Source organism: Camelus bactrianus, chromosome 32 (assembly GCF_048773025.1).
Source record: "Camelus bactrianus isolate YW-2024 breed Bactrian camel chromosome 32, ASM4877302v1, whole genome shotgun sequence".
NCBI lineage: Eukaryota > Metazoa > Chordata > Mammalia > Artiodactyla > Camelidae > Camelus > Camelus bactrianus.
In genome coordinates, this window is record NC_133570.1 from 19,733,776 (window position 1) to 19,760,615 (window position 26,840).

Below are 26,840 nucleotides of genomic sequence, written 5' to 3' on the forward strand. Positions count from 1 at the left end.
CCTGGATGGAGACTAGAGAGTTGGTGGTGTTGCTCCCTGTCTCTCCTTCCTTTCCTCCCTTAGCAGATAAGTATTTCAGTAAAATATGTGAGATCAACAGACACCTCCCTTTAAAGATTATTATATCTAAATTAAACACATATCAACTATCAAAGCCCAGATGTGCCAGTCCGTATTGTGGTATGTCCCAGTTTGCATCATTTTGCATGCTTTTAAATCAGCATATTTAGCACTTAAGAGAATGAATTACCATCAGGTTTTAAATAGCTACCTGATATCATATGTTCTCTTAATTTCACAGCACATTGAAATACATCATTACTTTAATCCACACACGTTTACTGTCTAGCAAGTTTCCAATTTCTAGAATAAAGAATCTCTGTAGTACAGTTCATTTGTAGCATGTAAGGTATGAATTGCTCCCATTCTATGCTTTTCCCAAACTATTTTTACATATGTACAGATACATTTCTTTGTTCATCTAATTTATAATCAAGTAAATGTTCAAATGGAGTTCATGAATATTTAAAATAATTTTTGTTGTGTAATTCAATAGACTGCCTCTCAGTCTGCTGCTTCTGAAATCCCAGTAAGTAGCATGAGAATACTAGGCTGTTGTTGCACCTGTGCTTGGAACAAACTGGTTTTGAATGTCAGATGCTCACCTTGTAAATCTGCTAAGTGTGTCCTCTCGGCATGAGTCCCTTCCCTTGTATTAGACAAAGTTTAGTGGTACCCTGTAATGAGGACAGATTGGAAGCAGGGGATAAAGCCCCACAGTTCAAACATAAGCAGAGGGAGTTGTGATCTTCAAAAAATGTAAACTGGATTTCAATCAGAAATAATTTATAAAATCAACATTAGTATTTAGAAGGACACTGAAACTTCCGTTTCCAGACTGGTCTGTTAATGCTTCTTAGGAACAAGCTGGAAGTACATTTGGAAACACCTTCCTTAGCATTTTCCCACTTTTTTTTCCCCATTGTCTAACTGTCATACATCAAAAATCTTTATTCCCCAAGCCTCAGAATAAGGTTATTATTAAAACTTAATGTACTTTGGCCTTAGCATTCATAAACTAGAGAGGCCTCTGAAACCAGTGCTGGAAGAGTATCTTGTAAATATCAAAAGTGAGCAATAAAGGGTTTGGGTCTTCAACGTATGACAGTCTTCTTTAGGCTGGTTTTTAAATCATAACATTTAGAGCCCAGGTATTCCACAATTTATTACAGATTTTAGGTTAAGACTCATTATTTGCTATATTTTTACACTTACTGCCATTTTTGCTTCAATGTAATACAAGATTAGTACTTCCCATTCAGGCTATAAAAAGGGCATTTCTTTTTAAAAGGTAGATATTTTCCTACTTTTAAATTCTAGTGCTTAAAAATAATACACACGTGCATGCGTGTGCTCATGTGCGCATATCCCCTCCCCACCAATACCCAGACTGAATTACAGCAAATATAGTAGGATGTGATGACATAAAATTCTCTCTGGAATGAGAGAGTGCTGTCTCTTTAATACTTGTGCATGTCTTTAAAAATTTTAAACTGCTGCTTTTCTGCTTTTTTGGATTGATGTGCTTAAGAGTTTTGGTGTACATGATGTAACTTTTGACCTCTTGAGGAATTGATTAACAGCACTGAATGTATTTGCCTTGTTCTGAGCATGAGTTTGGTGGATTTCATTAAGAGGAAAAGCACTGTAAAGGGAGATAGAATTGCCTGGCAGGTAGAAGTTAGAGGAGAAAAGAGCAAAATTAAAATGAGTTTCTACAAAACATTGAATCGGTGGATTAGAGAGCATGTGAATGTGACTTTAGATTTCTTACTACTCTTCCATGGATAGAATTGCCTCTAAGGAATCTGGTTTAAATTCTGTTTTTCTTCTTGAAGATCCCTGGTGAAGAGGCTAGTTAATTGTGAAAGAGAAACTAAGGTAGAGCTCATACAGAAGGGAATGGCAATCATAAAGGGAGAAAGAAAGGAGTACCATATACAGTGGTAGGAGCCTGGGCTAGAGGACAGACATGGATTCTGGTCCTGACTTTGCCACTGTCTTTAGTATAGTGGCTTAACCATCCTTGGCTTTAAAATGGTCTGACTCTTAAATATGTAATTCTTTGCTTATGAGGTTGAATATTGGGTATGTCTGGTGGTAGAAATGGTAAGAAATGGTCCTCATATCATATGTGACGAAAGTTTTGGTTTGGTTGGATGTATGAAGAGGAAAAGAAGGCCAGCTCTGCCTTTTTAGAAGAGGAGGCAATCTGTGGAGGGAACACTGAAGAGTAACATTGGGGTAGAAAGAGGAACAAAAAAGGGAGATGTTCATTTGATATAAAATCGAGTATTTCTCTTCTGTGTCCCTGTTCTTGCTAGATATTAAACTTCCCTGCGTGTGACAATCTGCATGATTATTAAAATCTGCTGTTTTCCCTTACCTGTGACTTGAGTACATATGGTTATTTCTGATGACTTGCTTGTATCTGGATACCAGCAACCAATATTTTTATCCTTCTTCCTTACATTTGCAGTGTTAAAGTAATGAAAATTTGTATTTGAAAGCATTTAGGTAGCAAATGTTTTGCATGCCCTCAAGTGTTTCATGTTTGTATTTTGAAAGTCTGGACATAGGCTCCTGGGCTCTAGTCCAATAGTAGGGATGTAAAACTTACTGACTCTTTGTAGCAAAATAGCACAGACTGTCCACTCCCTCCAGCAGCTGCTAATAGTGTTAGCTGCTTTTCAGGTTTTCTAGCTATAAGGAAAGTTGATCGAAGGGGACTGAGATACAGGTGACTGCTAAGAGAGCACGTGGATTTGTGGAGCTCACTCACTCCACCCCAGGCTCTTCCTGTTCCCTGTGCCTGGGACATCCTAAGTTGTGACCATCTGAGGTTCAGAAAGCAGAGGCTGGTGGCGTATAGGAAGGTTGGAAGATTGTCCAGGAAAGTCAGGATGCAGGCAGAATTTTAGAAAACTGAAATTAGAACTATGGCCTCTTAATTGCTATTGCTAGACTGAGCCTGCCAGCTTTTTTTTTTTTTTTTTTTTTTTTTTTGGTGGGGAGAGAGAAGGGGTGTACTTAAAAAAAAAAAAAAACAAATACCCAAAACCAAAAACCCCCCAAGTGTTACAGGATACCCAAAGGAGCGGCCTGAGAACAAATCAGTGTCCTCTTCTGATCTCTTAATCTCCTGTTACTTCTTCACAATTATCTCTACTGATACATTGTTTTGTTTTGTTTTTTCCTTCTTAGATGTACAGGTCTTGAGAGAATTTTTAGCTGCATCAGCTCCAGTTTCTCACAGCACCTTGGGGTTAAGGACTTAAACAAAAACAGAGGGCCAAAGCTCCTTTTTTCTCAGAACACAGGCAAGAATTCTTAGTCTTTCTCTTATTCCTGGTCCAATTATAAATGTAAGGGAATTTTGTAGATTAATTAGGAAAGTACTAGTCCTGAGGTAGAAACTCCCAGCCATTACCTGAGTAATATTTTGCTTTTTTCTCTTTTTTATTCCCTACCCCAGTTTCTGTTTTTGTCTAAAATGTCCAGCATTAGGCTTTTTGATCCCCACATCCTTGTTCTGAGCGTTCTCAGCTGACTCTGGCAACTGCATGGTGGGGCAGGGGTTGCCAAGAAGCCTGTTTCTGAAACTGGCTCAACTAACACGAGGGCCACCCTAGGCAAGCATCACTCTTGTTTCTGTCTGGGCTGAAGGAGACTACTTCCTTCTTATGCAAAACACGAATTGTTGGAATGCTACTTGCAACTCCTGGAGCCACATTTTGGCTAGGCATAATTCAGTCTAAGAGTGGTCTATCCCTTTTCCAACCAGTGAGAGTATCCACTGTTACTTTACTAGACTCTTTGGAAGTTTTGAAAATTGCTCTTTGAAGCCAGAGGTTGAGTCAGGATGAGTTGAGGGACAGGAGAAGGATTCTCATGACAACTTGAGGATTTGTCACCCTGTTCAGATGCTTTCTCTCCTGTCTGCCTGCCTTCTCTGATCCCTCTCCACTGTTGTACTTACTCCTGTGTTCAGTAGAGTCTGCTGACTGGATGGCAGGAAGAGAACCCTTCTGGTTTACTCATGTCTCGCCACTTGGCAGGACTTGGCTTTGGAAGCAAATTAGATCTAGCTGATGAGGCTACTTTATGGCCTGCTCCCTCCTGTGGGTCTTTTCTACTGAGCAGACCAGCAACTTTGTCAGGCTCCTGCCTTGTCTTTTCTGTGGAACCTGCAGGCAGTTTAGATCTCCAGTCCTTTTTCAGGATGCTCCTTTGCTGACACGAAGCCACACTCCCACTTTGTCATTTGGGGCAAGTGAAAAGTATAGTCCCTCTGCCACCTTGATCTGCAGTTCTTTTCTGTAAAAAAGACAGAATAACCATTCTGGTTCCCTTCAGCTCCTGTGTCGTCTCAGATCACAGCCAGCAGTGTCATAAATAGTTTTTGAAAGATGAACTTGTGAGTTTGATGCCTAAGTGATGACTTATTTCCCTGTTCTTCCAGATGTGGTAGTGCCTCTTCATTTGTTGACTTCATGCTATGATGTGACTTGATGCCATTGATTTTAGAGATTGATAAAGGGAAACCTAAATCACCCTGTAAATCATTGAGTACTGTTGATTCAGATGACTATGCAGTTGTGTGCTTTGTTCTGCTATAGAGCTTTCTAATCACCCTGGTTGGACACATTGAAGAACTTCAGGGTCAATGCCTTTTTGACTAAGGGGACTTCATCTTTTTTAATTGTAGGTTCCATTACAGCTTATAGAAAGTGTTGAATGCCGAGATATATTTCAGCTTCATTTGACTTGCAAAGACTGCAAAATTATCAGGTATGTGGTGTGTTTATGCTGCTGTTTAGTGTGGAAAATATTTTTTAAAGGATGGATCCATGGTTTGTTAACAGAAGAACAGCTTTTGAGGGTTAGCTTAGTTAGGAATATTTTCTGAATAGTTAGTTCCTGAAATATTGAATCTTTAGGCGACTTTGCTATTTGAACGATATTTTAAAAATTTTTATTTGGACATAAATTTACAAAGAAGTAGAAAAAATAAAAATAGTAAATATGCTGTTAACATTTTACCCCATTTGCTTTATTACTTTCAGGGTGTGTGTGTGTGTGTGTGTGTGTGTGTGTGTGTGTGTGTGTTTGAGAGTGAGAGAGATTCTTTTCCTGAATGATTTGAAAGTAAGTTACATCATCATGGCTCTTCACCCTGAAATACTTTATTTAGTATGCTTTCCTAAGAATAGGGATATTTTCATACATACCCACAGTATCATTATCAACTTCACAGTTTTACACTTACAGTATCTTTGTTCAATCTACTATCCATGTCCCAGTTTTGTCTGTTGACCTAATAATGCCTTTTATGACATTTCCCCTACTCCTGTCTCATTTAGAACAAGATCTAGTCAAGGCAGATACTACGTTTAGTTGTCATGATTCTGTAGCCTCCTTTAATCTGGAATATTTCCCACCACCTTTCTTTGTCTTTCATGACATTCACATTTTGAAGAAAAAAACCTCATAATAGAATGTTTCTTTTTGTCTGTCCAGTGTTTCTTCATGGTTAAATTGAGATTGTGCATTCTAAGCTGAAATACTGTATCTATGAGGTTGTGTCCTTTTCAGGATGCTGTATTACAGCTGAAGGCAAACAGTGTCCATCTGTCTCTTATTGATGATAACTTTGATCACTCTTGTCAAGAGTATAAAGTGAGTTTAACACTCACTTTCTGTGTAATTTGTACATTTTTTCCCTTGCAACTTATAAACAGTCTGGGAGTCACTTTAAGACACTACAAATGTCCTGCTTCTCATCAAATTTCTCCAGGGTTGGCTTTATCTGACCTAATCTTTGCTATACTGGTTTTGCAAAGTAATGCCTAAAATGCGTTTAAAATTGAGTAGCTCTACTAGTTTTTAGTTCTCCAAGTTTTTACTTTATTTCTTTGCCCTATTCTGGAGTGCCAGTGAACATTGTGTGTTAGCATATTGATGAGCCACACTGATTGGGATGAGGGGAAAGGTTTAAGTGACATCCTTGGTTTTAAGGTAAATATTTAAGTTCCTTTCTAGCTATTGAGATTTGGCTTGCTTTTTATAGCTGCTGCTTATAAGTTACAGTTTATAAAGCTTGCTTGTTAAGTACTCAGTTTTAAACCCTGCATTTGAAAAGATAAACTATTTTTTTTACACTATTTTAATCTCCTAGTTATCTCCTAGTTATATATACTGAAAATTGTAATTGATAATAGAATTGTTTTGTTCTCTACATGGTCATTGCTGAAAGTTTCAGTGTAGCGTATCTTACTTTCAATCTAAAGTTACTAGTTTATTCTAATTGCTAAATAGATAAATTTTGATATTATTCCCCAATTGACCAAAAGTAGTACTGTGAACTATTTGTGAACTTGGCATAATATGTCATAACAAAACAAAAAGAACTTCTCTAACCATATTTCTGGAGGACAACCATAAAGCTTTGGTGGAAGAAGTATAATAAAATTCCATTCCTGGAAGAGAATGACTGCCATGTTACTTTAATAATTGTTACTAACCAATCTCAAGAGATTTTATTTGTCAAAAAAACCCCAGTTTTCTACATGTTTAGCTCTCTTCTTTTTGACATTTTGCACCACTGGCTAAAATTTGTTGGACCTGTTTTTATTATAAATGATAAACATGGGAATGGACATCTCTAATGCTTTCTTGACTGTAGTTGTCACTTCGCTGTGAGTAGGCACTCTTGAAATGGTGGCTTCCCTTAGTTTTCATTGTCAACTGCCTTCTGATTACATTTGTACTTGTTTGGCTTTACAAAGGTGTCAGTTCTCAACCTTTGAGCAATGTCAAGAGTGGCTTAAGAGACTGAACAATGCAATCCGACCACCTGCTAAAATAGAAGATCTCTTCTCATTTGCATACCATGCTTGGTGCATGGAAGTCTACGCCAGTGAAAAAGAGCAACATGGAGACCTGTGCAGACCAGGTAGGCCTTTCTAAATGTGCAGATGGTGACTTTATCAAATTGCTACTTGAGATACCTTAACATGAAATGAGTAAGCATTCATGTGTTTCATCAGAGTACTTTTTATGAAGCACCTAGCATATGTCCATCATTCTTCTGAGCTCAGTAGATGTTTCCTGCCTTTCAGTGGCATCGCAATTGATTGGGCCTAAAACAACTGTAGAACTGTTTGATGTGTGTTATGGAAACCTACTGGAAGTGAACCATGAGTGTTGTCTGTTTGCAGAGACTTCACGTTGTTAGTGGCTTTTGAGTAGGCCTTGAAGGTTGGATAAGAGTTCATTGATTATAGAATGGGGAAAAGTACAGAACACTTAGAGCAAGTAGCATGAACAAAGGTACAGAGAGGTGTGAGGTGAGGCCACAGAATAATGGATTACAAAATGGCTTTTTGCTATCTTTGAATTTACAAGTTGTAGATTATCTATTGTCACCTCTTTTATCTCATAGATGATGTGAAACAGAGGCCCAGAGAGGGCAGTGGCTTTATTCAGGACAAATACAGAAGTTGAGCTTGTACTGGAACCCATGCTTCCTGACTCCTCGTGAAGTCTTTGTCTCACTCATTGTCTTTCTCCTTCAGAAATAGCTCTGACCACGTTCATGTTGCTATTCTGTATATAGTTTTCTATACATTTTATGCAGCCATAAATAGAACTTTGGTCCAACACTAAATCTTTCATGTGTCCAGCTTAGAAAAAACTTCTTGAATTCTTAAGCAGGGATAAGTTGTGAGCTTCCTCCTAATAAAGTCTACTGTTGGGGCTTTTAAACCTCTATTTCAACCTTAAATCTTAACAATTCTTCCTTGGGTCATTTTAAACATTGAAGGCTAATCTAGCTATGCTTGTAATACTTTTGTTTCCTGGCTCATTCACTGGTTGAAGATTTTGGTTCATATATTTAATTAAAATATAGCAAGCATAGACATCTTATTTTTAAAGATGTTTTGGAATGTACTTTTGTTTGACCCTCATGACCTTGTCATACAAACAGGATAGGCTGGTGTCTGTTTTGGGAGCCAAAGAAATGGAGACTCAGAGGTAAAGCCTGTTGCCAAGTCCCAGTGCTAGGAAGTGACAGAGCTAGGACTTGAATCCAGTTCTCAGCTATTGGGAACTGACTGTATGGGGTCCTATGGATACAGAGATGAAAAACAGAGGCACCTGCCCTTGTGGAACCTCAAGGAAAGCCTCAAAAATCCAAGCTTTCCACAAGCCTGCTCAGTCAGAGGAACCAAGAGTCATCCACACCAGCCTTGGAAGATTATGAGATTATGCCTAAACTGTCTCACTTCACTCCCTAATCCATTGCATCTCTTTTTCCTTCTTTATATGAGATGACATTGTGTTTTTTGTTTTATGTTTCAAGTTTTTTAAAAAGAAACGTTTACATACAATGAAATGCACAAATCTTACATGTATATTTGCTGAATTTTAACCATTATTACATCTTATTTATTAGATTTTTTTTTGTCTCTACCATCTCCTAGGATAATGAAGTTAATGAGTGTATCTTGCTGCATTGTTATGTAAGAACTTTGATTTGTTTAAGGCTCTTAACTCCCAGAGGCATTCCCTAGTCTTGGGTTGCCAGTGTTTAGTTAACAAGGCTTAGTTTCTCCTAACCTGTTTCTTTCAGAACCACAGCCTGAAAATTCCTCATCTTTTTAGATGATTCCTTATTCCCTTGATAATTTTAGTTGTGTCTTCGGGATTTGAGCCCTCTTAGGATATTCCTAAGATGTGCCAGGTTAGAACTTCACTCATCTATCAGTGATAAATGGCTTTGTCCTTAGCTGGGATGACTTTGGTCCTCAGACCTTTCTCTTGAAGATCTGATATTCTTTGGCCACTAGAACATACAGATGTTCACAGTTTCCTCTCTCTTTTTATGGGTTTGTCATTGATGGAGGCATTTGGGGGTAAAGTACTGATTTAGGAACTAGAAATCCTGAAATCAAACCCTTACCATTTAATTCAAAAATAATGTTGGGCAAGTCATTTATAGTCTGTACTTTAGTTTCCTTTGTTCTTCAAAGTGGGACATTTTTGTTCTTCCTGCCCATGCTGATCTGGGTATCCTGAAGATCAAATCTGTTAATGCTGGGGAGTTCAATTCAGTAAATGTGCCATGCTTGTGAAAACATTTTGGAAATTATGAATAAACAAGAGGATGCCATTGTAACTGATTGGAACTTATCTATTAGTAAAGGTTGTATTTTGTTTCTTTTCAACATGTACTTTCACACTGAGGTTAACCTGTTGCAGTTAACATGCAGTCAGTCTTACTGTACTTCAGTGACCTAATTTGAGTACGTATATTTAGATATAGGTATGGCTTTTTCCTTTTATATATTTTCACTGTGGAGTACAGGGGGAAACTTGCTCTTAAAAAATACTGTGGTGGCATTTTTAAAGCCAGTCAGCCTGGTGATTCTGCCTCCACCAGTATTGTTGAGTGTTGATGGTGGCTGCAGCATTACTCATCAGTTACGATCAGGCCAGACAACTACATTCTTACAAGTCAGCTTTAGGTTGAGACAGTACTCGAGGTATTTCAAAGTCATGCCATTTTATAATCTGCCCCAACACATGAGATCACAAGCATAGGCTCTGAAGGGTGGAAGTTAGTTTAGTCTATCAGAAGTTAATAAAACCTTTTATAGATTCTTCTCTGCCTAGCCTGTTAAGAATACAGTGTGTCAGAGAGGAGGGAAGTGGGAAAAGTACATCATTACTTTGTATTCGTATAAATTTTAGTTTTTGACTATTGAACTTGTCATAGTTAAGCCAGCCATATGGTGGCCACAGCTCCGGGTCTTAATCTGCTTTGGAAGAAGTCTCCACGTTGTTATTGAAGTTCACCTGTGAAGCTCACAAAAACCTTTGCAAAACTCTTGACCCTGCTTTTAGCCCCATTTCAAACTCTAAAAAAAAAGATGGACTAAAGCTTAAAGCTTCTTTCCCATATGCTCAGTGTCCTCATTTTAGCTGCCTTCTTTGTGATCATTTTGTACTTGAGCATTAATCTGGAGTCCTGATGGAAGACTAGACAATTCAGTTGCTAGTTTAGTAGCATCAGACCAATCTCTCTGACCTCTCTTCTGTGAAATGCCCATTAAGCACATCTTGTTTAACCATAAGCAGCGTATGACTATGGGTCTTCTCCTGTTATGCAGTTGCCTATTTAGTATGAAGTAAAAGCCCTTGCCAGCAGTCTTTTCTGAGTTTGAATGCAGTCCACTAGGTGTACATCTAGATGACTGTACTGGGACCTTTGTTCATAGAAAAGAATGATTCTTCTTTCCATATTTGAAAATCTGACCCTGGTACTATTCTCCCTCACATCCTGGGCAAGGGCATGGCTCTTCTATCCCATGCCTTTAAGCTGTGTATAGTTGTAGGCTTGAATACTCAAAATCACCCAGGGAGCTAGATTTTTTTGGGGGGTGGAGTAGGGGTTAGACTGCTGGTTGACACTGGTTATAATAGAGGGACTTACTGCTTTGAAAAAGTTATTCCCATTAAAATAAGAATTGCTGGACTGCTTGTTGTACAAGAAATACAAAATATTAACAAGGAACAGATCTTCACTTAAGGATGGAACAGGCACATAGGAAGGGTTGAAATGGAAATACAAAGCCAAACAAAAAACTTATGGCCCTAATATTTAAATTGAGATATTATAGCTAATGTTGAGTGAATGGAGACATGAGAATTCTGAGAGGTCAGTTCTTAAGGGAAATCCAGCGATTTATGTGCTTGGCATTCGCTTTTCTGGCAGAATAAACCCAAGTGAACTTCTAGAGCAACTTGGCAAAAGCCAGTTGAATTATTCATGTGTGTAAGATCTAATTTTTTTTCAAGCAGTGGTTTTCAAACGGTAGGTTGTGATCTACTAGTGGGTCATGAAATCAAAGTTTTAAGAAATGCAGTATGACATGAAACATTTAGGATAGAAAATACCAATGTATTACACATAGTAAGGGTGGGTGTTTTGTGAAACTTAAAAAAAAAATAAACATGTTGTATTGAGTTGTGATAAAAAACATGCTTATTGTGGGTTGTAATGGTCAGCTTCAAAGTTTATGAAGTCACTGTTTAGGGGATACAGAGATAATTAAAACTCACTCCTTGTTCTCAAGGAACTTGAAATAACAGATTTTCTATGCTCACTACTCAGTGTATATTTCTGTGTGTGTAGCTCAGAATTACAAGGTGGGGATAGTGGTTCTAAGCCCTTTTTTGGGCAGTGGTTCTTGTAGTAAACTACCAGTAGAGGAGGAGGGTGGTTGCGGTGATGGCAGCGGAGGAGGTGGTGGTGGTTCTTTGGCCAGTGATTATTTTAAAATTTTAGGATCCTATTTAGGGTATTTGTGTGTTTAAGATAGAGGTACTACTGTAAATGACCATTAATTAAAATACCTTCTGCAAAGACTTGGAGCTGTATCCCAGGGTGGGAAAAATCTCATTAATCAGTGAACTTGGAAGTTGTCATAGTTTTACAGCTTTAATATTGGGATTATAATTGAAAGATCCTCTGTCTAGTATTCTGATGGTCACTATTCCTTGCAATTTGTAAGCAGATGGCACTCCAATTCAGATAGTTTTTCCTATTTGGAAGCCTGTATTGCTTTTAAAACTTTTCCAAAATGGGATAGATTCAGCTGATAAGTTCTTCCTATATCTCTGAACCTCTTTTTATCGCTCTCCTTCAGGAAATGTGTAATACCTAGTTTTAAACTCTAGAAAGCAGTTTAAATGGGAAGTAGTTTTATAGAACTGCCCTTAATTCAAGTAATTGCTGTTTCCTTTTCTGAAGCTCCTCTTTCAACGAGAGCAAAGCTTTATGCTTTGATCAACAGCAGTCTGTTTTGTGCTTTTATTTGTTATTGTAATTTCTCCCAGCCCCCACCACCATTTATTTTACAACCTATAACACTGTATGTTAGAGGTACTGCTTAATGGTTTTTTTTTTTGCTGTGTGTATATGTGTGTGTGTTTAATTACTGCCCTAGGACTCTGTTTTCAGGGAAGGAAGTTATTTCAGATTTAATGCCTTTAATGTTAGGTTCATTTCTGTCTTTGTTGCTATCTTAGGAAGAAATCAAAATCATTAGGGCAGATGTAGGCAGGTTATGCTTGTTTGGATGGATGTTCTTACAAATGCTCAGCACTTAATAGTGTGGTGTTTCTTGAGATTCCTGGGTATTGGCAGTTACAGTCCCATGATTTTTTTTAAATTGACTTATAGTCAGTTTACAATGTTGTGTCAATTTCTGGTGTACAGCACAATTTTACAGTCATACACAAATATACATATATTCATTTTCATATTTTTACCATAAGCTACTACAAGACCTTGAACATATTTCCCTGTGCTACACAGTATAAACTTGTTTATCTATTTTATATATACCTGTCAGTATCTACAAATCTCGAACTTCCCAGTCTGTCCGTTCCCACCCTCCTCCCCCCTGGCAACCACAAGTTTTAATTGCAGTTCTGTAATCTGTAAGACTCTGAAAATCAAAAGAATTTTCTTATTTTTTTTTGGTGACTTCACCTGATCTGAGCTGACATGAAGCTGTTTGTTGCCTTACTTATCCCATTTAGTGTGAATTATCCATGGATTTCACTATAGAAATGTTAACTTTTGGTTAATGCTGTTGAGAGCATTAACCTATTATTATAATATATGCACCAGGAAATTCAAGTTCCAAAATCTCACCCAAAGGGTTTCTGATGAGTTGTAGATCTGTATTACTATTCACCATTACTGTTTTATTTCTTACATATGCCACCATTCTGAGTGTGGAAATAGGAAAGTCTCCTGTATAGTGACACGAATATGGGTTTCGGAATCAGACCCACCATAATAACCTCCTCAGTCTCAGTTTTGTCCTCTGTAAAATGAGCTCAGGGATCCTACCCTCAGAGTTGATAGTAGTGATTAGATGAGGTAATGTAATTCTTGATCAAAATTAATTTTCTCATTTCTTTTTATAGTCTTATCCTGGAAGGGAATTTTAAAACTAAATGTTATTTATACAATACCTGCCCTTTTAAAAAAATAACTGAGCAGGGTAGCTCTGCTTTTATTCCACCTGTTTTGCAAAATCATATTTATTTCTTCCTTTCTGCTACCTGTCTTTGGTCTCTAGGGGAGCACGTAACGTCAAGGTTTAAAAATGAAGTGGAGCGGATGGGTTTTGATATGAACAATGCCTGGAGGATTTCCAACATCAATGAGAAGTACAAGTGAGTTGTATTGGGTCCCTGTGGTCTATGTTTCATGGCCACTGCCTTTGCAGAAACCCCAATTCTCATGCGGCAGAACACTTGAACTTACTTTTTCTTTCAAATGGGGTTTTATTAAATCTAAATGCATGATCTTCAGAACTTTCTGAGCCTTCTATTCCCATTGCTATTACTGGAGTGGAAAGAGATCCTTACTTAATGGGATCCAGGAACCTTCCTTTCTATCCCCTCCAGGCCTCCATTCTTGGCATGGGCTTGTCCAGATAATACTGTGCTTAGCTGCAAGCAGGCAGTTTCTATTCTCATCATCGTTCGACATCATATTAGAGATGGGATCAGTAATAAAACACTTATGAGCTGGTTTTTACTCTAATTTTACTCTAGAGTCCATGAAATAAGCATACGTATTACTATTCTTTGATTTGTTGATTGAAAATGAACTTCACAGCTGTGATCATTGAACCATTAAATATGTAACCATTATTAAAAATATTTCCCGCTACCTGTTCTCTTAAAAGGTTTAAGAACTTTGGTGAGGGCAGCTAAGTACTGTGATTTTGGTGATCCAGGTTTCTATAAAACAAAATTGTCCAGAATTTTTAAGTTAATACATCCTTCTCTTATGTTTCCCTGCGGCAATTGGAGGCATTAATCACTCTGTTGTCCTTTTGAGCTGCCTCAAATTATAACTGTTTTCCTGGGCTATTTGTGGGTAGGCATCAGAGCTTTTCATTTTTCATTGGTAGAACTACAGCTGATTACTACACACAGCTCTTAATATGGACCTTGGCCAAGGAGTTAAGAACCCGAAGTGGTGTGAAGAATCAGGAGTCACAGACCTGTCATACCTTTGCCTGTTCTCAGTGACAAGTCAAAGCAAAGAATGGAAGGTGAAGAGTGGAGGGGACGCCTCAGGGAGTCTGAGGCTGCCACAGGCTTTGTTCACGTGTAACCCACATTTCCTATGCTGGAAACTGCTTATCTACAAATGAGCAGCTATTACTTACTGAAGAGCTGGCTACTAGGTAGTGTAGTGTTTATAGGACAGTGAATAAATATAGTGATCAGAATATTGGGTGAAATTTTGAAAAACTGAATTAAGTAAACTTGTTGGGGGGGAAGTTTAGAGTTAAAAAAAAAAGATTGGAGTTCAAAAGCTATTGTTTTCAAAATCCCTATTTAATAGGGATTTTAAAAGTTAACTTCTTTGAATGTACTATTTCCACTTCAAAAACCAGTCTTCAGGACATTGAAAAGTTCTTTCTACTACAAAGGAAGAACAGGAACTAAATTTACTCTTAGGTTTAAAACAAGGTAAAAGGAACAAGACTCATAGTGTTAACTTATGATCACTGTGTACCAGGTTATTTTTAGGAGTTTGTGGACAGATATTAGGAAGTTTATAGAGCTACTCTTGGTCATGACTATTCTCCTGGTTTGGTGGCTTTTAAATCCCTGGTACTTAATTTTTTGGAAATTGAGAACAAGAGAGATACTCAGTGCAGAATGATTAAAACCCCCAATTCCTAAGCCACTTTGTTTTTTTATGCCTCTTCCCCTAATGTGTAAAATACACTAGGGCAGGATGATAGGGGTGATGGTCATGGAGGAGAATGGGGAGGAAAAGGAGGAGTTGTTTGTGTATTTTAGGATTTGGATTAAAGGCCTTAATTGCTTTGACTACTGAGAAGGAATATTGGGTTACCCAGAGAGACACTGTCTTGTAAGTAAAAAAACTATCAGATATACTGCTTCTTGGGCACCAGCTTGACTGGTATGCACTTACTAGTATTTTCCCCAATGAAAACAGCTTTTTTTCCCCTCAGTGTAGTTTGTTCTGAAGTATGTTTTATAGAAATTATGATTAACAATATTACTAACTTGGCTTAATGAAGCTGTGATAATGTGTGCAGGTGGGGCTGACCTGTAGTGCTGGTTCTACCTACCCATGGCTGCACCTGTTACCTATAATTAGGACATCCTGTTTGATTATGTTAGTCTGAGGTCTCTGGAACCTTGAAATTGTGGGCTCTTGTCCTTCACACATTTCCCTGAAAAGACGAAGGTCTGGTAGAGGGAACACAGACTTTTCATCTCTGCAGTTGGACTGGGTACTTGTGCAGTTAGAGATGACCCATATATTGGATACAACAGTTAACAATGGAGTGACTGCCTCTTAACCCCCCTTTTTCATTGAAGTTAAGATTGCCAGATTCCCAAAAGACAGCATCAAGTGGAATAATCCAAGATAGTATCACTTAGCATATACATAAGTAAACAATTTAGGCAGCCTGTTCTACTGAGTAGGCCAAGACTGAAGTCATGTTCCTCATTGCCTTTTAACTGGCTCTGGGGTAGCTTGATCCACATCCTTATGCTGGCTCACTAGTGTCTCTCCCTCTTTTCTCCTCCCTCTGTCTTCCTCCCCCCTCCTTCTTTCTCACCTTCCCCATTAGGCTGTGTGGTAGCTATCCACAGGAGCTAATAGTGCCTGCCTGGATCACTGACAAAGAACTAGAGAGTGTAGCAAGCTTCAGGTCCTGGAAGCGCATCCCTGCTGTCGTCTACAGGTAAGTAAGCCTGGCCGGGCCCAGCTTGCTCTGGGGCGACTACCCCCTGCATGTGGTTTGCTGCTTCTGTTGCTGCTAACCTGGTGGGGGGAGGGGATGAGTTTAGGGAACTTTCCAGGCTATTCTGTACTTCCTTATTGCTAAAGCTGCTCTTCCAGTCATACACCAGTACTTACTGCATCTGGAACACTAGCTGATGGTTCAGTTGACACTGAAAAAATTTTAATAGAAAAGTGGCTGGTCTTGCTATTTTAAGATCCTTCTGACATTCTGTGGGAAGATAATGTGCTCACTTTTGTTTAGCTTCAGATGTTGGCCTTTTGAGAGAGATGAGTCCTAGAAAGTAAGAATTGGGAGTGTAGATTTTGAGTCATTGTGATTGTCTTTGTGGTCAAAACTTTGACACATGGAAGTGCTCTGCTTTGAGAGGAGGCATTTAGAGAAGGCTAGGGCTTAGCTGATCTCAGAGATCAAAGGGAGGCGAGTTCTAGAAGGGGGGTGGTGGCGTGGTGATGAGCATAGGTTTTGGAATTCAAGTCTTCTGACACTCCTTGCTGTGGCACCTTAAGTTCTCCACCTGACCTCATCCTGTTTCCAATTAGTAAAATGGGAATGATATTCTTACGTTGCAGGTATGCTGTGACATCAGAATGAATCTGTAAGGACTGGGCTTTTCTAAGCAATAATTGGAGTAGGCTGTATTCCTGAGGGCTGCTTTTGTGATTCAGTGACTAGTTAGCTCAGTTCTCACAGAATCATGTTAAATTTTTAAGAAGTCATTTCCTCTTATTTTGGAACTGTTTCAGGTATTCTTATAATATTCACATTCTCCATTTCATTTTCCCAGGTTGCAGACTTTATGGACTCTCCTTGAATTTGGGCCAAACCAGTGAGGCTTAGTTAGGAACTCTTTCATGCCAAGAGGCACTCCATTGAAATACTGAGGGTAGCAAGAAGGGATTTATCTCCTTGTGGAATTCCCACTAAGGTAACCAGCTGTTCGTTTAGTTCACTGAAGGCAGATTCTGAAGGCCACTCTGAATAGAGAGACATGGAAAAATATGTTAGGTTTCTTCTGGCCCAGTGGAAGCCATTAAGTTTTCAGTCTCAATTTTCATCACTGTTGTTTTCAGACACCCCTAGAAAAGTAGGTCACCAAATTTACCTATCATTCAAGTGGTAAGGATGACACAGGAATTAGAGAGCTGTGAAAGCTTGAAAGGACTTACGAGTCTTATCAGCAATTGGCCCAGCTCACAGAGGGAAAGCAGCCAGCTGCTGCTCTGTGGCCAACAGCTGTGTTAGATCAGCAGCCCTGGTATTTGTGGGGTTTGCTGACTCTGAGGATAAGGGAAAAGGACTTTCATTCTCAGAGTAAGGGACATTCGGTGAATTCCCTCTATTGGTAGAGAGGCCTGAAAGTGCAAGTTGAAGAAAAACTTCTTAGAATAAACATGGGAAGCTTTTTTTCCTTTCAAAAATTTATTCTAGAGGGCATGAGCCATAGGGTTTTTTTTCCAACCCTTTCTAGAGATCATAGCATATATATGTGAAAAATGTTATTTGCAGTTTCTCAGAAAATCTGCTCTCAAAATATTACAAGTCAGAGTTTGGTTCACAGGCTTCTAGGAATTGATCTGTTTTCAGAACATGTATCTTGGGTCTCTGAGCTCTAAACTAGGTTGTTACATTATTTGGGAGCTTTGTGAGTGGTGTGTTGAAGAATGCTTTGGGATACTCTACTACCCTCTGCTTTGCTCTCAACCCAGGTGGCAGGATGCTTCTGAACCTATGTTTCAGTAAATGAATGTATGTTTACTGAATTTGGTTGTCTGTAGATTGCAGTAATGATTGCTAGGTTGCTAGCAGCAGTTACTTGACAGCGCAACACCTGATTAGTGCTTTCTCCTATGGTGATGAGGGAGTGCTTAATTGCATTTATTATTGAATACAGAGATTGCTTTAACACAGCAAGATGGTGCGAAGGGTGCCCATCTCTGGTACAATTTAGTTTCCCTCTTTGTGCATTGAGTGATTATTAGAAACTTCTAGTCATTTAGGGAGCTTGCCTAATACTAACTTAGGGATAGTTTAAACATTTATATCTTTCTATATAAAACTGAAACACTGTGTTTAGTAGATATCCATCAGACATCTTAATTTTTATTTTTCCTGGTTCTGTTTGTAAAATGATGGGAATGTTCTTTAGTGATTTTTAGCTGTGGTGTTCTCATTCTCTTTCATGCAGTCTGAAGCATTTTTGAAGACTGCAGAAAACTTACCTGCTCACTACAGCAGTTCAGTTGCAATCTATTACAATACCGTGGCCCTTAAAACCCAAGACCCAGGCTGACAGCTACTATCTGCTGTTCTGCTCAAGCACTTCTGGGAAAGATTTCAGAAAAGGATGGGCTAAAAAGGCCCTGCTAGCCTATTCTGTAAAGATTTGCTATCGGTCAGCTCATTGGTTACTCAGCACTTATTATGTAGGTTTTATTTACAGTTTGGCTCCATTCAGCAGGTGACCCAATGGTAGGAGTGTGTTGGCAATACAGAGATACTTTACATTACTCCAATACTTGTCTCTTCCAATGAGGGAGGATTTAAAAACTAGAAACAAACTGGTGGCTCCAGTGGAATTTGCTTATTGCCAAATTTATTGTTTTTGAGTTTAAGGATTAAAAACCAAAATCTTTAATCACTAATATGTGGAATCTTAAAAAAATGACACAAACGAACTGATTTACAAAACAGACTCACAGAGAAAACAAACTTACGGTTACGGGGGTGGAGTGGGGTAGGGATAAATTGGGAGTTTGGGATTAACAGCTACAAACTACTATGTACAGAATAGATAAACAACAAGGTCCTAATATATATCACAGGGAACTGTATTCAAAGGCTTGTAGTAACCTGTAATGAAAAATAATGTTTATATATATGTATAACTCAGTCACTATGCTATACATCATATATTAATACAGCACTGTAAATCAACTATAATTTTTTTTAAAATAGGGGAAAATTAAAAAACAAAATCTTTCTCACATTATTCCTTGAAGAGGACAAATAGATTCAATAGTATTTTTTTAATTGAAGTCTAGATATTGAATATAGTTACCTGTACTATACAGTATAAACTTGTTTATCTATTTTATATATAGTAGTAGTTAGTATCTGCAAATCTCGAACTCCCAATTTATCCGTACTTCCCCCCGGTAACCATAAGTTTTTCTATTTTTGTGAGTCTGTTTCTGTTTTGTAAATAAGTTCATTTGTCTAATTTTTTTTTTTAAGATTCCACATATAAGTGATATCATATGGTATCTTTCTCTTTCTGGCTTACTTTCCTTAGAATGACGATCTCCAGGTCAATCCATGTTGTTGCAGATGGTATTTTATTATTTTTTACAGTTGAGTAGTATTCCATTGTATAAATATACCACAACTTCTTTTTTCAGTCATCTGTTGATAGACTTTTAGGTTGTTTCCATGTCTTGGCTGTTGTATATAGTGCTGTCAGTAATATGTTTTATTTAAATCCATCTGTACCCTACATTTGTGTTATATGTGTATATATATGTGTTTAGAAACAATTTCAATGGGAGTTAAGACATTGACAGTTCTCTATACGATATAGAATTGGTGGACATTAAATTTTTTTGCTTACTAGCTTTTCATTCTAATTTATTTTTTAGTGAACTGATTACTTTTTATAACTTTAAAAAACAGCTTTATTGAGATGTCACATACAATTCACCCTTTTAGTGTGTATAGCTTAGTGATTTTTTTTTAAAGTATATTCAGACTTGTGCAACCATCACTACAATCAATGTTAGTACATTTTCACCACCCCAAAGGAAACGTCCAGACCCATTAGTAGTCACTCCCCATTCTCTCCCCAAGCTCCCTAGCTCTGGGTTACCAGTAAATCTACACTCTTTCTCTATAGCTTTGCCTATTCTCGGCACTTTATATAAGTGGAATCATATAATATGTGGTCTTTTGTGACTGACGTCTTTCACTTAGTAGCATAACATCCTCAAGGTTAGCATAACATACTCAAGGTTCATATATGTTATAACATGTATTAGAACTTTATCCCTTTTTATTGCCAAATAGTATTACCTTTATAATTTTTAATTGTAATAATTGCCTAACTAAAATTCCCAATTAAAAGCCTGGGTATTAATAGCATCTTAAGGTAGACTATCAGTATGATTTCTGGTCTTATTTCTTAGAAAGGGATCTATCAGAGTAGCTCACTGAGGTTTATGCTGTTCATATCCTTCTGAGACCTAAAGGAAGGGTAGCTGGTTCATTGAGCTGCCTGTGCCTATAGTAAGAGTTGTGACTCGTGAAGTCCCAGATTTTGTAAAGCAGTCTGCTGTGGTAAGTATTTTAGTCTCAAAGGTAAGATCTTGTTTTGAAAAGTATCCTCAAGCCAGCCATATGGGCACAGTTGTTACAGTGGGCCCTCATAAGCCAGTGAGGAAACAAATGTTTCTGTTTTAGCATCTATTATGTTAGGATATTTAGGTGTGGTGTTAAAAAGGAGAGATTAATGCTTCATTATTAAGTTGCAGAATTAGTGTGGTATTTGTAACTTATTTTTTACCTGATTCTCCAAAAATAAATCTAAAGATTCAAATATTTTCTTAATGGATACTAATTTGTTTTCTCTAAGAATACACATTTATCATTTTGTTGGTTATTCTCCAAAGGTCTCTAAAATGGTATGATAATCAAGAAAGATCCGGATAGGTTTGGTTATTTATTCTTGTTGCTATGTGAGATTTCTGTCCTGAGAGGACATGAAGCTAACCTGTAGTCAAGCTGTTTATTAATGCCTTTAAAATCTACTATCTCATGTTTTGTATGAGCACAGAGCATCTGAATGGGGTCACTGAGATGGGTACAGTTGTTGCCTTGTTCCCTGCACAGGCACCAGAGCAATGGAGCTGTCATTGCCCGCTGTGGACAGCCGGAGGTCAGCTGGTGGGGCTGGCGAAATGCTGATGATGAGCACCTGGTGCAGTCAATAGCCAAAGCTTGTGCCTCTGACTCCCGATCTAGTGGCAACAAGCTGTCAGCTAGGAACAGTCCTCGAGACTTTGCCAACGCGGGAGACCTTTCTGATGTGGAGTTTGGTAAGGTGCTCCCTGGACCCCTGGCAACAGGTTTTATAGCATCTGAGAATCTTTTCTTGAAATGGCCTTTTCCTTGGAAGATACCAGATTTGTTTCATAGAAGAGAGTGAAACTTCAATTGATGGATTGTTTGAGGAGTCATGGGTCTTGGCAAAGAACCAGAAAACCCTATGTTTCAAACTTGGTTGAAGAGGACTAGAGTGTTTGTCTTTCTTGCCATCATGACAATAATGACGCACGTATGTGATAGGGAGCCTGCAGCAGTGTCTGCAGACCACGGGGGAAGACACCAGGATGATGTTGTAGTCATTGTACGTTCTGCAATATAGAAATGAGGTATAGGAGGTGGTAGACAAAACAGAAGACAAACTAAAGGGAGAAGTCTTATGTATTAAAGTAGTTCTGGCTACATGGATTTCACTTAATTGAGTTTTGGGGGGACTTTAATAAGTGCCTATGGTTCTTATTTTGCAACAGTTCTGGGAGAGACAGGTTCATTAAAATTTTCCTTTCTCCTTCTTGTGTCCCTAGACTCTTCTCTGTCCAATGCTTCAGGAGCAGAGAGTTTAGCCATCCAGCCACAGAAGCTTTTGATCCTGGATGCACGCTCCTATGCAGCAGCTGTAGCGAACCGAGCCAAAGGAGGAGGCTGCGAATGCCCAGGTGAGGGGCACAGTGCTTTGTCCCCTGACCCTCTGTCCTTGTGAGTCCAGCCCATGCCCAATGGTGTCTTAGTTCTCAATTTGAAATGAATGGGAAGCCATGCTCCTCAGCCTGTCCTGAGAGAGCCAGAGCTCTTTGGAATCTGAACACTATGCTTTTCTCAAGAGAAAAATGGAAGAGGAGGTGCTGTGAAACCAGTGAAATGAAATAATCTTCTTTCCTTGTGCCAACCTTTAAGTAATAAGGAAATTAAGTCCTCTCCCATAATAAGATCTGTTCATGTCTGGAAGATGCTTCTTTAGCGTCTTGCTTTTCTAAGCCTTCTAAAAGCTTTTTGTTGCCTTTGACAATGGCTGTGCTCATCCCTGGCCTCACAGAAAACTCCTTACATGGCTTCTACTTAGAAAACCTGGGGTGGAAATTGAAGCAGTAAGCACAAAACTCTAGCACAGTGCCTCTGTCCTGACCTGTAACACCCCTACTGTTTGAATGCTGGCTTTCTCCAAGGAGGGACCTCTTTGGTGCCAGTTGTGCGCTGATGGAGCAGGTAGAGGCACTGAGCTCCTTATCCAGATGTGCTCTAAGCTGGGAATTAAAAGCAGTTGTACCAAGAAATCTGGATGCATGAAGTGGCATTGTTCTCCTAGGTTCTTCTCAAAGAGATTCCAGAGATGCACGTTAGGAGAGGCTTAAGAGGTAAACCTGGGGTGAGATGGAAGTATATGGATCTTGTATAAAAGCTTCTAATTTATGCCAGTATCTTCACAAATCTAACCTTCCTTTTTGACAGCTGAAAGTCAAGCACTGTTTTCCTCTCATAATGAAGGACTGGGCTAATAGGCATCAAAACATTGGAGTTTCATTAGCAGCTGCAGTGGGTTTGTTTTATAGCTAGTTTGCTTCTTTTAGATTTGGCCATGTGAGCTTTAAATTCAACATATTTGTATTCTCTTTATTGCTATTCTCTCCAGAGTATTACCCAAACTGTGAAGTTGTGTTTATGGGGATGGCAAATATTCATTCAATTCGGAGGAGTTTTCAGTCTCTGCGATTGCTATGCACACAGATGCCGGATCCAGGAAAGTAAGACCTTGGCCTTAACTTTAATTTTGCATTGCTTTTTTTTTTTAAATGAGTTTGAAGGGGTCTTTCCTGCTATTTATTGGTAAACTTCAATTTTACTTTCAGACTCGGGGTATTCTCCTTCCTGTGTTAGGAGCTTGCAGGACAGAGGAGCTGGGAGAAGAATCTAGCTCTTTGAAAGGTTTAAAGATGTGCAGCAAAGGATAACCTCAGCCCTCAGAACCAAAGCATTGCCTTCTTATTTTTCTTGGGATTTCTTTCTTCTCCTCTACATATTTTTGACCCAGAGTAATTTAATTCTTTGGTTTCTGACATCCTGTAGTGACACTTAACCTGCTGTGAAATGGAATGTTTTACCATGAAGAGTGAAATTTTATTCATCATGTTCTGAAAAGGGTTAAATTTTCTTTAAACTTGCCATTAGGTCAGTTTCTTTTACATTTGCTTCTGATTTCTAAACTACCCTCTTAGTAAAAACATTGCCGTGATTTTTATTGCTTATTAAAGATGAATGGCTGGCATTTGCTGTGAGGAAGATGGAATAACACCTCTTCCCCCAAGGGAACTGTTTGAATACAAGGTAAATTAGGAGGAATGCTCTATAAAACAAATATGGACAGATAAATATTTAAAAGCCCCTGTTACAGTATTTCAGGAAGCCAGAAATGGTGCCAGAAAAGATAGAATTTTCTCTTCTCTGGTGTTTGTGCTGGAGCCCATAGCTGCTTCCCTGGGTCTGGTTCAGTAGATTTCATGATTGCATCAATTCTCAGCATTCTTTATGTGATTTATTAAATCAAATGGCTGCCTGAACCTCTTGTACTATCTCCTGGTAGCAAACAATTAAATTCATCATAGTTGCAATTAGCCCAGAGGGTAAAGCAGTTGTCCTTGGGTAAAAGCCTGATGGAAGAAATGAGCTTGCTGCCCTGCTTTGGGTATTATCAACTTGCATCCGCTGCACATTTTCAGAACCCAGCTAGTAGCATTCTCTTTCCTAAAGGTAGGCCATAGGAAGATCCTGGCTGAGGATTCAGGAGATCTGCCACTAATTGTGTGACTTTGGCCAGCTGGCTTAATTCCTGTCGATATCTCTTTTTCCTGTCTGTAAAGTAAAAGGAATAGAGTCAACACTACCTGATCTGTAATATCTTCCATAAATTAAAATGCTTTCTTAAAAAGCTGTTTTTTAAACTCTAAGTCAAAAAGATGTAATTAGCTTTTGCCTGGTCCAAAAGAGTGTTGGGGAGGAGAGGGAGGTTGTAAAGGAAGAAGGAAATACTTTGTATTTGGCAGCAAATCATAATGCATTACTGAAGCTTCCCTTGTGGATACAAAGAAACTATGGCAGGGCCGGGACCAAGCTATAAGCAAGCCTCCTGACACTTGTTTGTGACTGTGGAGGGCTGGGGGGTGGTAAACTTCTACCCTAGCTTTTGAGAATAGGAGAAGACAGTGTGGAGTCTCAGCAGATCTCCATTGGCAGATTTTGGAGTGCATCTTCTGTGTTCGGCATGGACAACGACTGGTATGTAAGCATGGTTCAGTCAGGCTGAAGAGGACCTTATTTACGCAGGTTCTCATTTACTGTTTCTTCGGGGGCCAGGAGATAATTTAGTACTTGTTCTCCTAAGCCTTATCTTTTAGTGTTTTCAAAGACTGCGTGAGGAGTGAGTAAACAATTGATCCACCAGCAAAAAAATTTTCTCAGGTATCTAGTAGAAAATAGAAAGTCTTGCTATAGAATTTTTATACATGATTTAAACAGTAGGAACCTTCAGTTTAGGTTAGGCGCTGTACCCTCTGAGGAATGAGTCTGGTTGGTAGAACAGGGTAATCCATGCGAAGCCCATGCTTATGTACTACATTCTGTTGTCTGTTTGCCTGGAAAGACCCCCTCTTTGGACTGTTCCAAAAATTCATGCTCATTCCCTGAGGTTTAATAGGCCTTTATAGCCTAGTCTTGGCAAAAGCCTTCTCAGGAGTTCCCTGACAGAAGTATTTATTCCCTTCTCTGACTCGGTGTTTCAAGGGCTAGACTGTCTTAACTACAAATTGGATTGCATTTTGGAGAAATTGGAGCTTTTCGTGGGAATGGGGAGTAGAATTCGTGACAGGGCACAAGAAACAAAATGTCAGCAGTTAAAACGACTAGCTGTGATCAAATTGTGGATGACTCCCAGGGGCAGTTCTTGGGCTCTGATACTTCCTGAAGGCCTTTTGAAAAAAGGTTCTTCTAGATCCCTGCTGAATCCAGTCTTCATTAAGCCCAGTAATACTGTGTATCAGCCATTGGTGTACTAATTTGTGTGAGTCTAAATCATTAGTTTGGGCCCATCTAGTTTTAATCCATAGACATTCAAGACTTGAGGAGAGGTAGTTGTTGGGGTGTGGGTAGTAGGTGATGTAGCTTGCACTGTTTTTGGTTCTGGCATCCAGCTTTTATCTTGTTAAAGATGTATTTGAGTTTTCTTTACCTTTTTTTTTTTTTTTTTGAGAAATTGTTGGTCAGAGTTGCTGATCATTAAATATAAATATCTTCTTTTTCCGTCTCAGAAATGGCTGCATTTTTTCCCGAAGATTCCAGAAAGAACTACTTTTCTTACACTGGGTAGATACACCTATTGTGGACTGAAAAATATTAAATATTAATTTTCTCAGGGAAATTAGCTATAAAATTTTTGGAACAAAAAGCCCCATTAATGTCCTGTCTCTAAGGCTCTCCTCTTGCATAGTAGGGCTTGGGTCTCATCCTTGTACTTGCTTTATAAAGACAGATTTTCTGTTTTGGCAGTGTTTTATTTGGAGGGCAAAGTCTTAGGGAACGATCCAGTATATTATAAAAACTAGCATTTCCTTATCCCCTTCTGTTTTATTTTTGTAGTTGGCTCTCAGCTCTCGAAAGCACAAAATGGCTCCATCACCTCTCTGTGCTTTTGAAGTCGGCACTTTTGGTCGTGCATGCTGTGGATCGTGATCAGCGACCAGTGCTAGTGCACTGTTCAGATGGCTGGGACCGCACCCCCCAGATTGTGGCATTGGCTAAGCTCTTGCTGGACCCTTATTACCGAACTATAGAGGTAGGTGAATCCAAAGAGTTGGATTTGGTACTTTAGGAGGAGTGGAGGAAGCCTTGGAGGGTTTTAGGATCAGTTTGGGTTGAGGTGGTTAGGTCCAATTGTGGTGGTACCTACCACAGTTCTTAATGCCTCTTAACATTGGTAAGAGTGGATAAGAAGGTACTGAGAATACAGGCATGTTTTCCTTTGCAGTCTGTCTACTTGGAAAAGTTTTGGCTCCCCCAGGAAAGTGGGGCTTCTACAGAAGGATCTTGATTATATGCTTATTATGGTAATTGGTCTCAGTATCACCACTTATTCTGAAATAACCACCTATTGGGTTAAAGATAGAAGAAAAACCATAAAGGTACCCTAAAATAGATGTAAATCTGGGTTGGGGAAAGATTTTACAAACATGACTTTAAGTCTAACACTAAAGACAGAAATTAAAAAATAAAAAAGAAACGGGGAAAAAGTGTGACTTTTTATAGTCAATGAAAGGCTGAAGATATAAATAGTCTCAACAGAGGCTCAGGTAAATAGATGCTTAGATTTTTGATTATGGAATGGAGTTGAGGGCATTGGGAAATTCCCCTAAGCACGTCTCCCATCATGGGTGGAGCGTTTGGCCATGCGGCTGGGTTAGGGGCTTCTGATGGGCTTAGTGGAAGGCTGTTAAAAGGGATCACTGTGGTGACATCAGGTTTAGGACAGTTATAGTTTGGATAGACCAACACAAACCATCTCTCCTGGGTGCTTCCCTGCAGGGTTTCCAGGTCCTCGTGGAGATGGAGTGGCTGGATTTTGGCCACAAGTTTGCTGACCGATGTGGTCATGGGGAGAACTCGGATGATCTGAACGAGCGTTGCCCAGTGTTTCTGCAGTGGCTTGACTGTGTTCATCAGCTTCAGAGGCAATTTCCTTGCTCTTTTGAGTTCAATGAAGCATTCCTTGTGAGTTTGGTCTTGTGATTCTTTGTTTTGGGAACCTTCTAAATT

At 38.9% G+C, this 26,840-nt stretch overlaps 1 protein-coding gene across 14 annotated transcripts in view; it reads left to right on the forward strand.

Annotated features, from left to right (window-relative positions):
* MTMR3 (myotubularin related protein 3) overlaps nucleotides 1-26,840 on the forward strand; it is a 113,423-nt gene that overhangs the window by 73,816 nt on the left and 12,767 nt on the right. For 9 of the 14 annotated variants that reach the window (XM_074356309.1, XM_074356313.1, XM_074356315.1 and 6 more), the window contains 10 exons: nucleotides 557-589; nucleotides 4,769-4,851; nucleotides 6,849-7,015; nucleotides 13,221-13,317; nucleotides 15,774-15,887; nucleotides 20,832-21,037; nucleotides 21,569-21,700; nucleotides 22,672-22,783; nucleotides 25,668-25,863; nucleotides 26,610-26,795. In XM_074356309.1, coding sequence (XP_074212410.1) covers nucleotides 557-589; nucleotides 4,769-4,851; nucleotides 6,849-7,015; nucleotides 13,221-13,317; nucleotides 15,774-15,887; nucleotides 20,832-21,037; nucleotides 21,569-21,700; nucleotides 22,672-22,783; nucleotides 25,668-25,863; nucleotides 26,610-26,795 — 1,326 coding nt within the window. Of the gene's footprint in view, nucleotides 1-556; nucleotides 590-3,264; nucleotides 3,381-4,768; nucleotides 4,852-6,848; nucleotides 7,016-13,220; nucleotides 13,318-15,773; nucleotides 15,888-20,831; nucleotides 21,038-21,568; nucleotides 21,701-22,671; nucleotides 22,784-25,667; nucleotides 25,864-26,609; nucleotides 26,796-26,840 lie in introns of all 14 variants that reach the window. The other 5 variants (XM_074356314.1, XM_074356317.1, XM_074356321.1 and 2 more) reach the window with 2 other exon arrangements.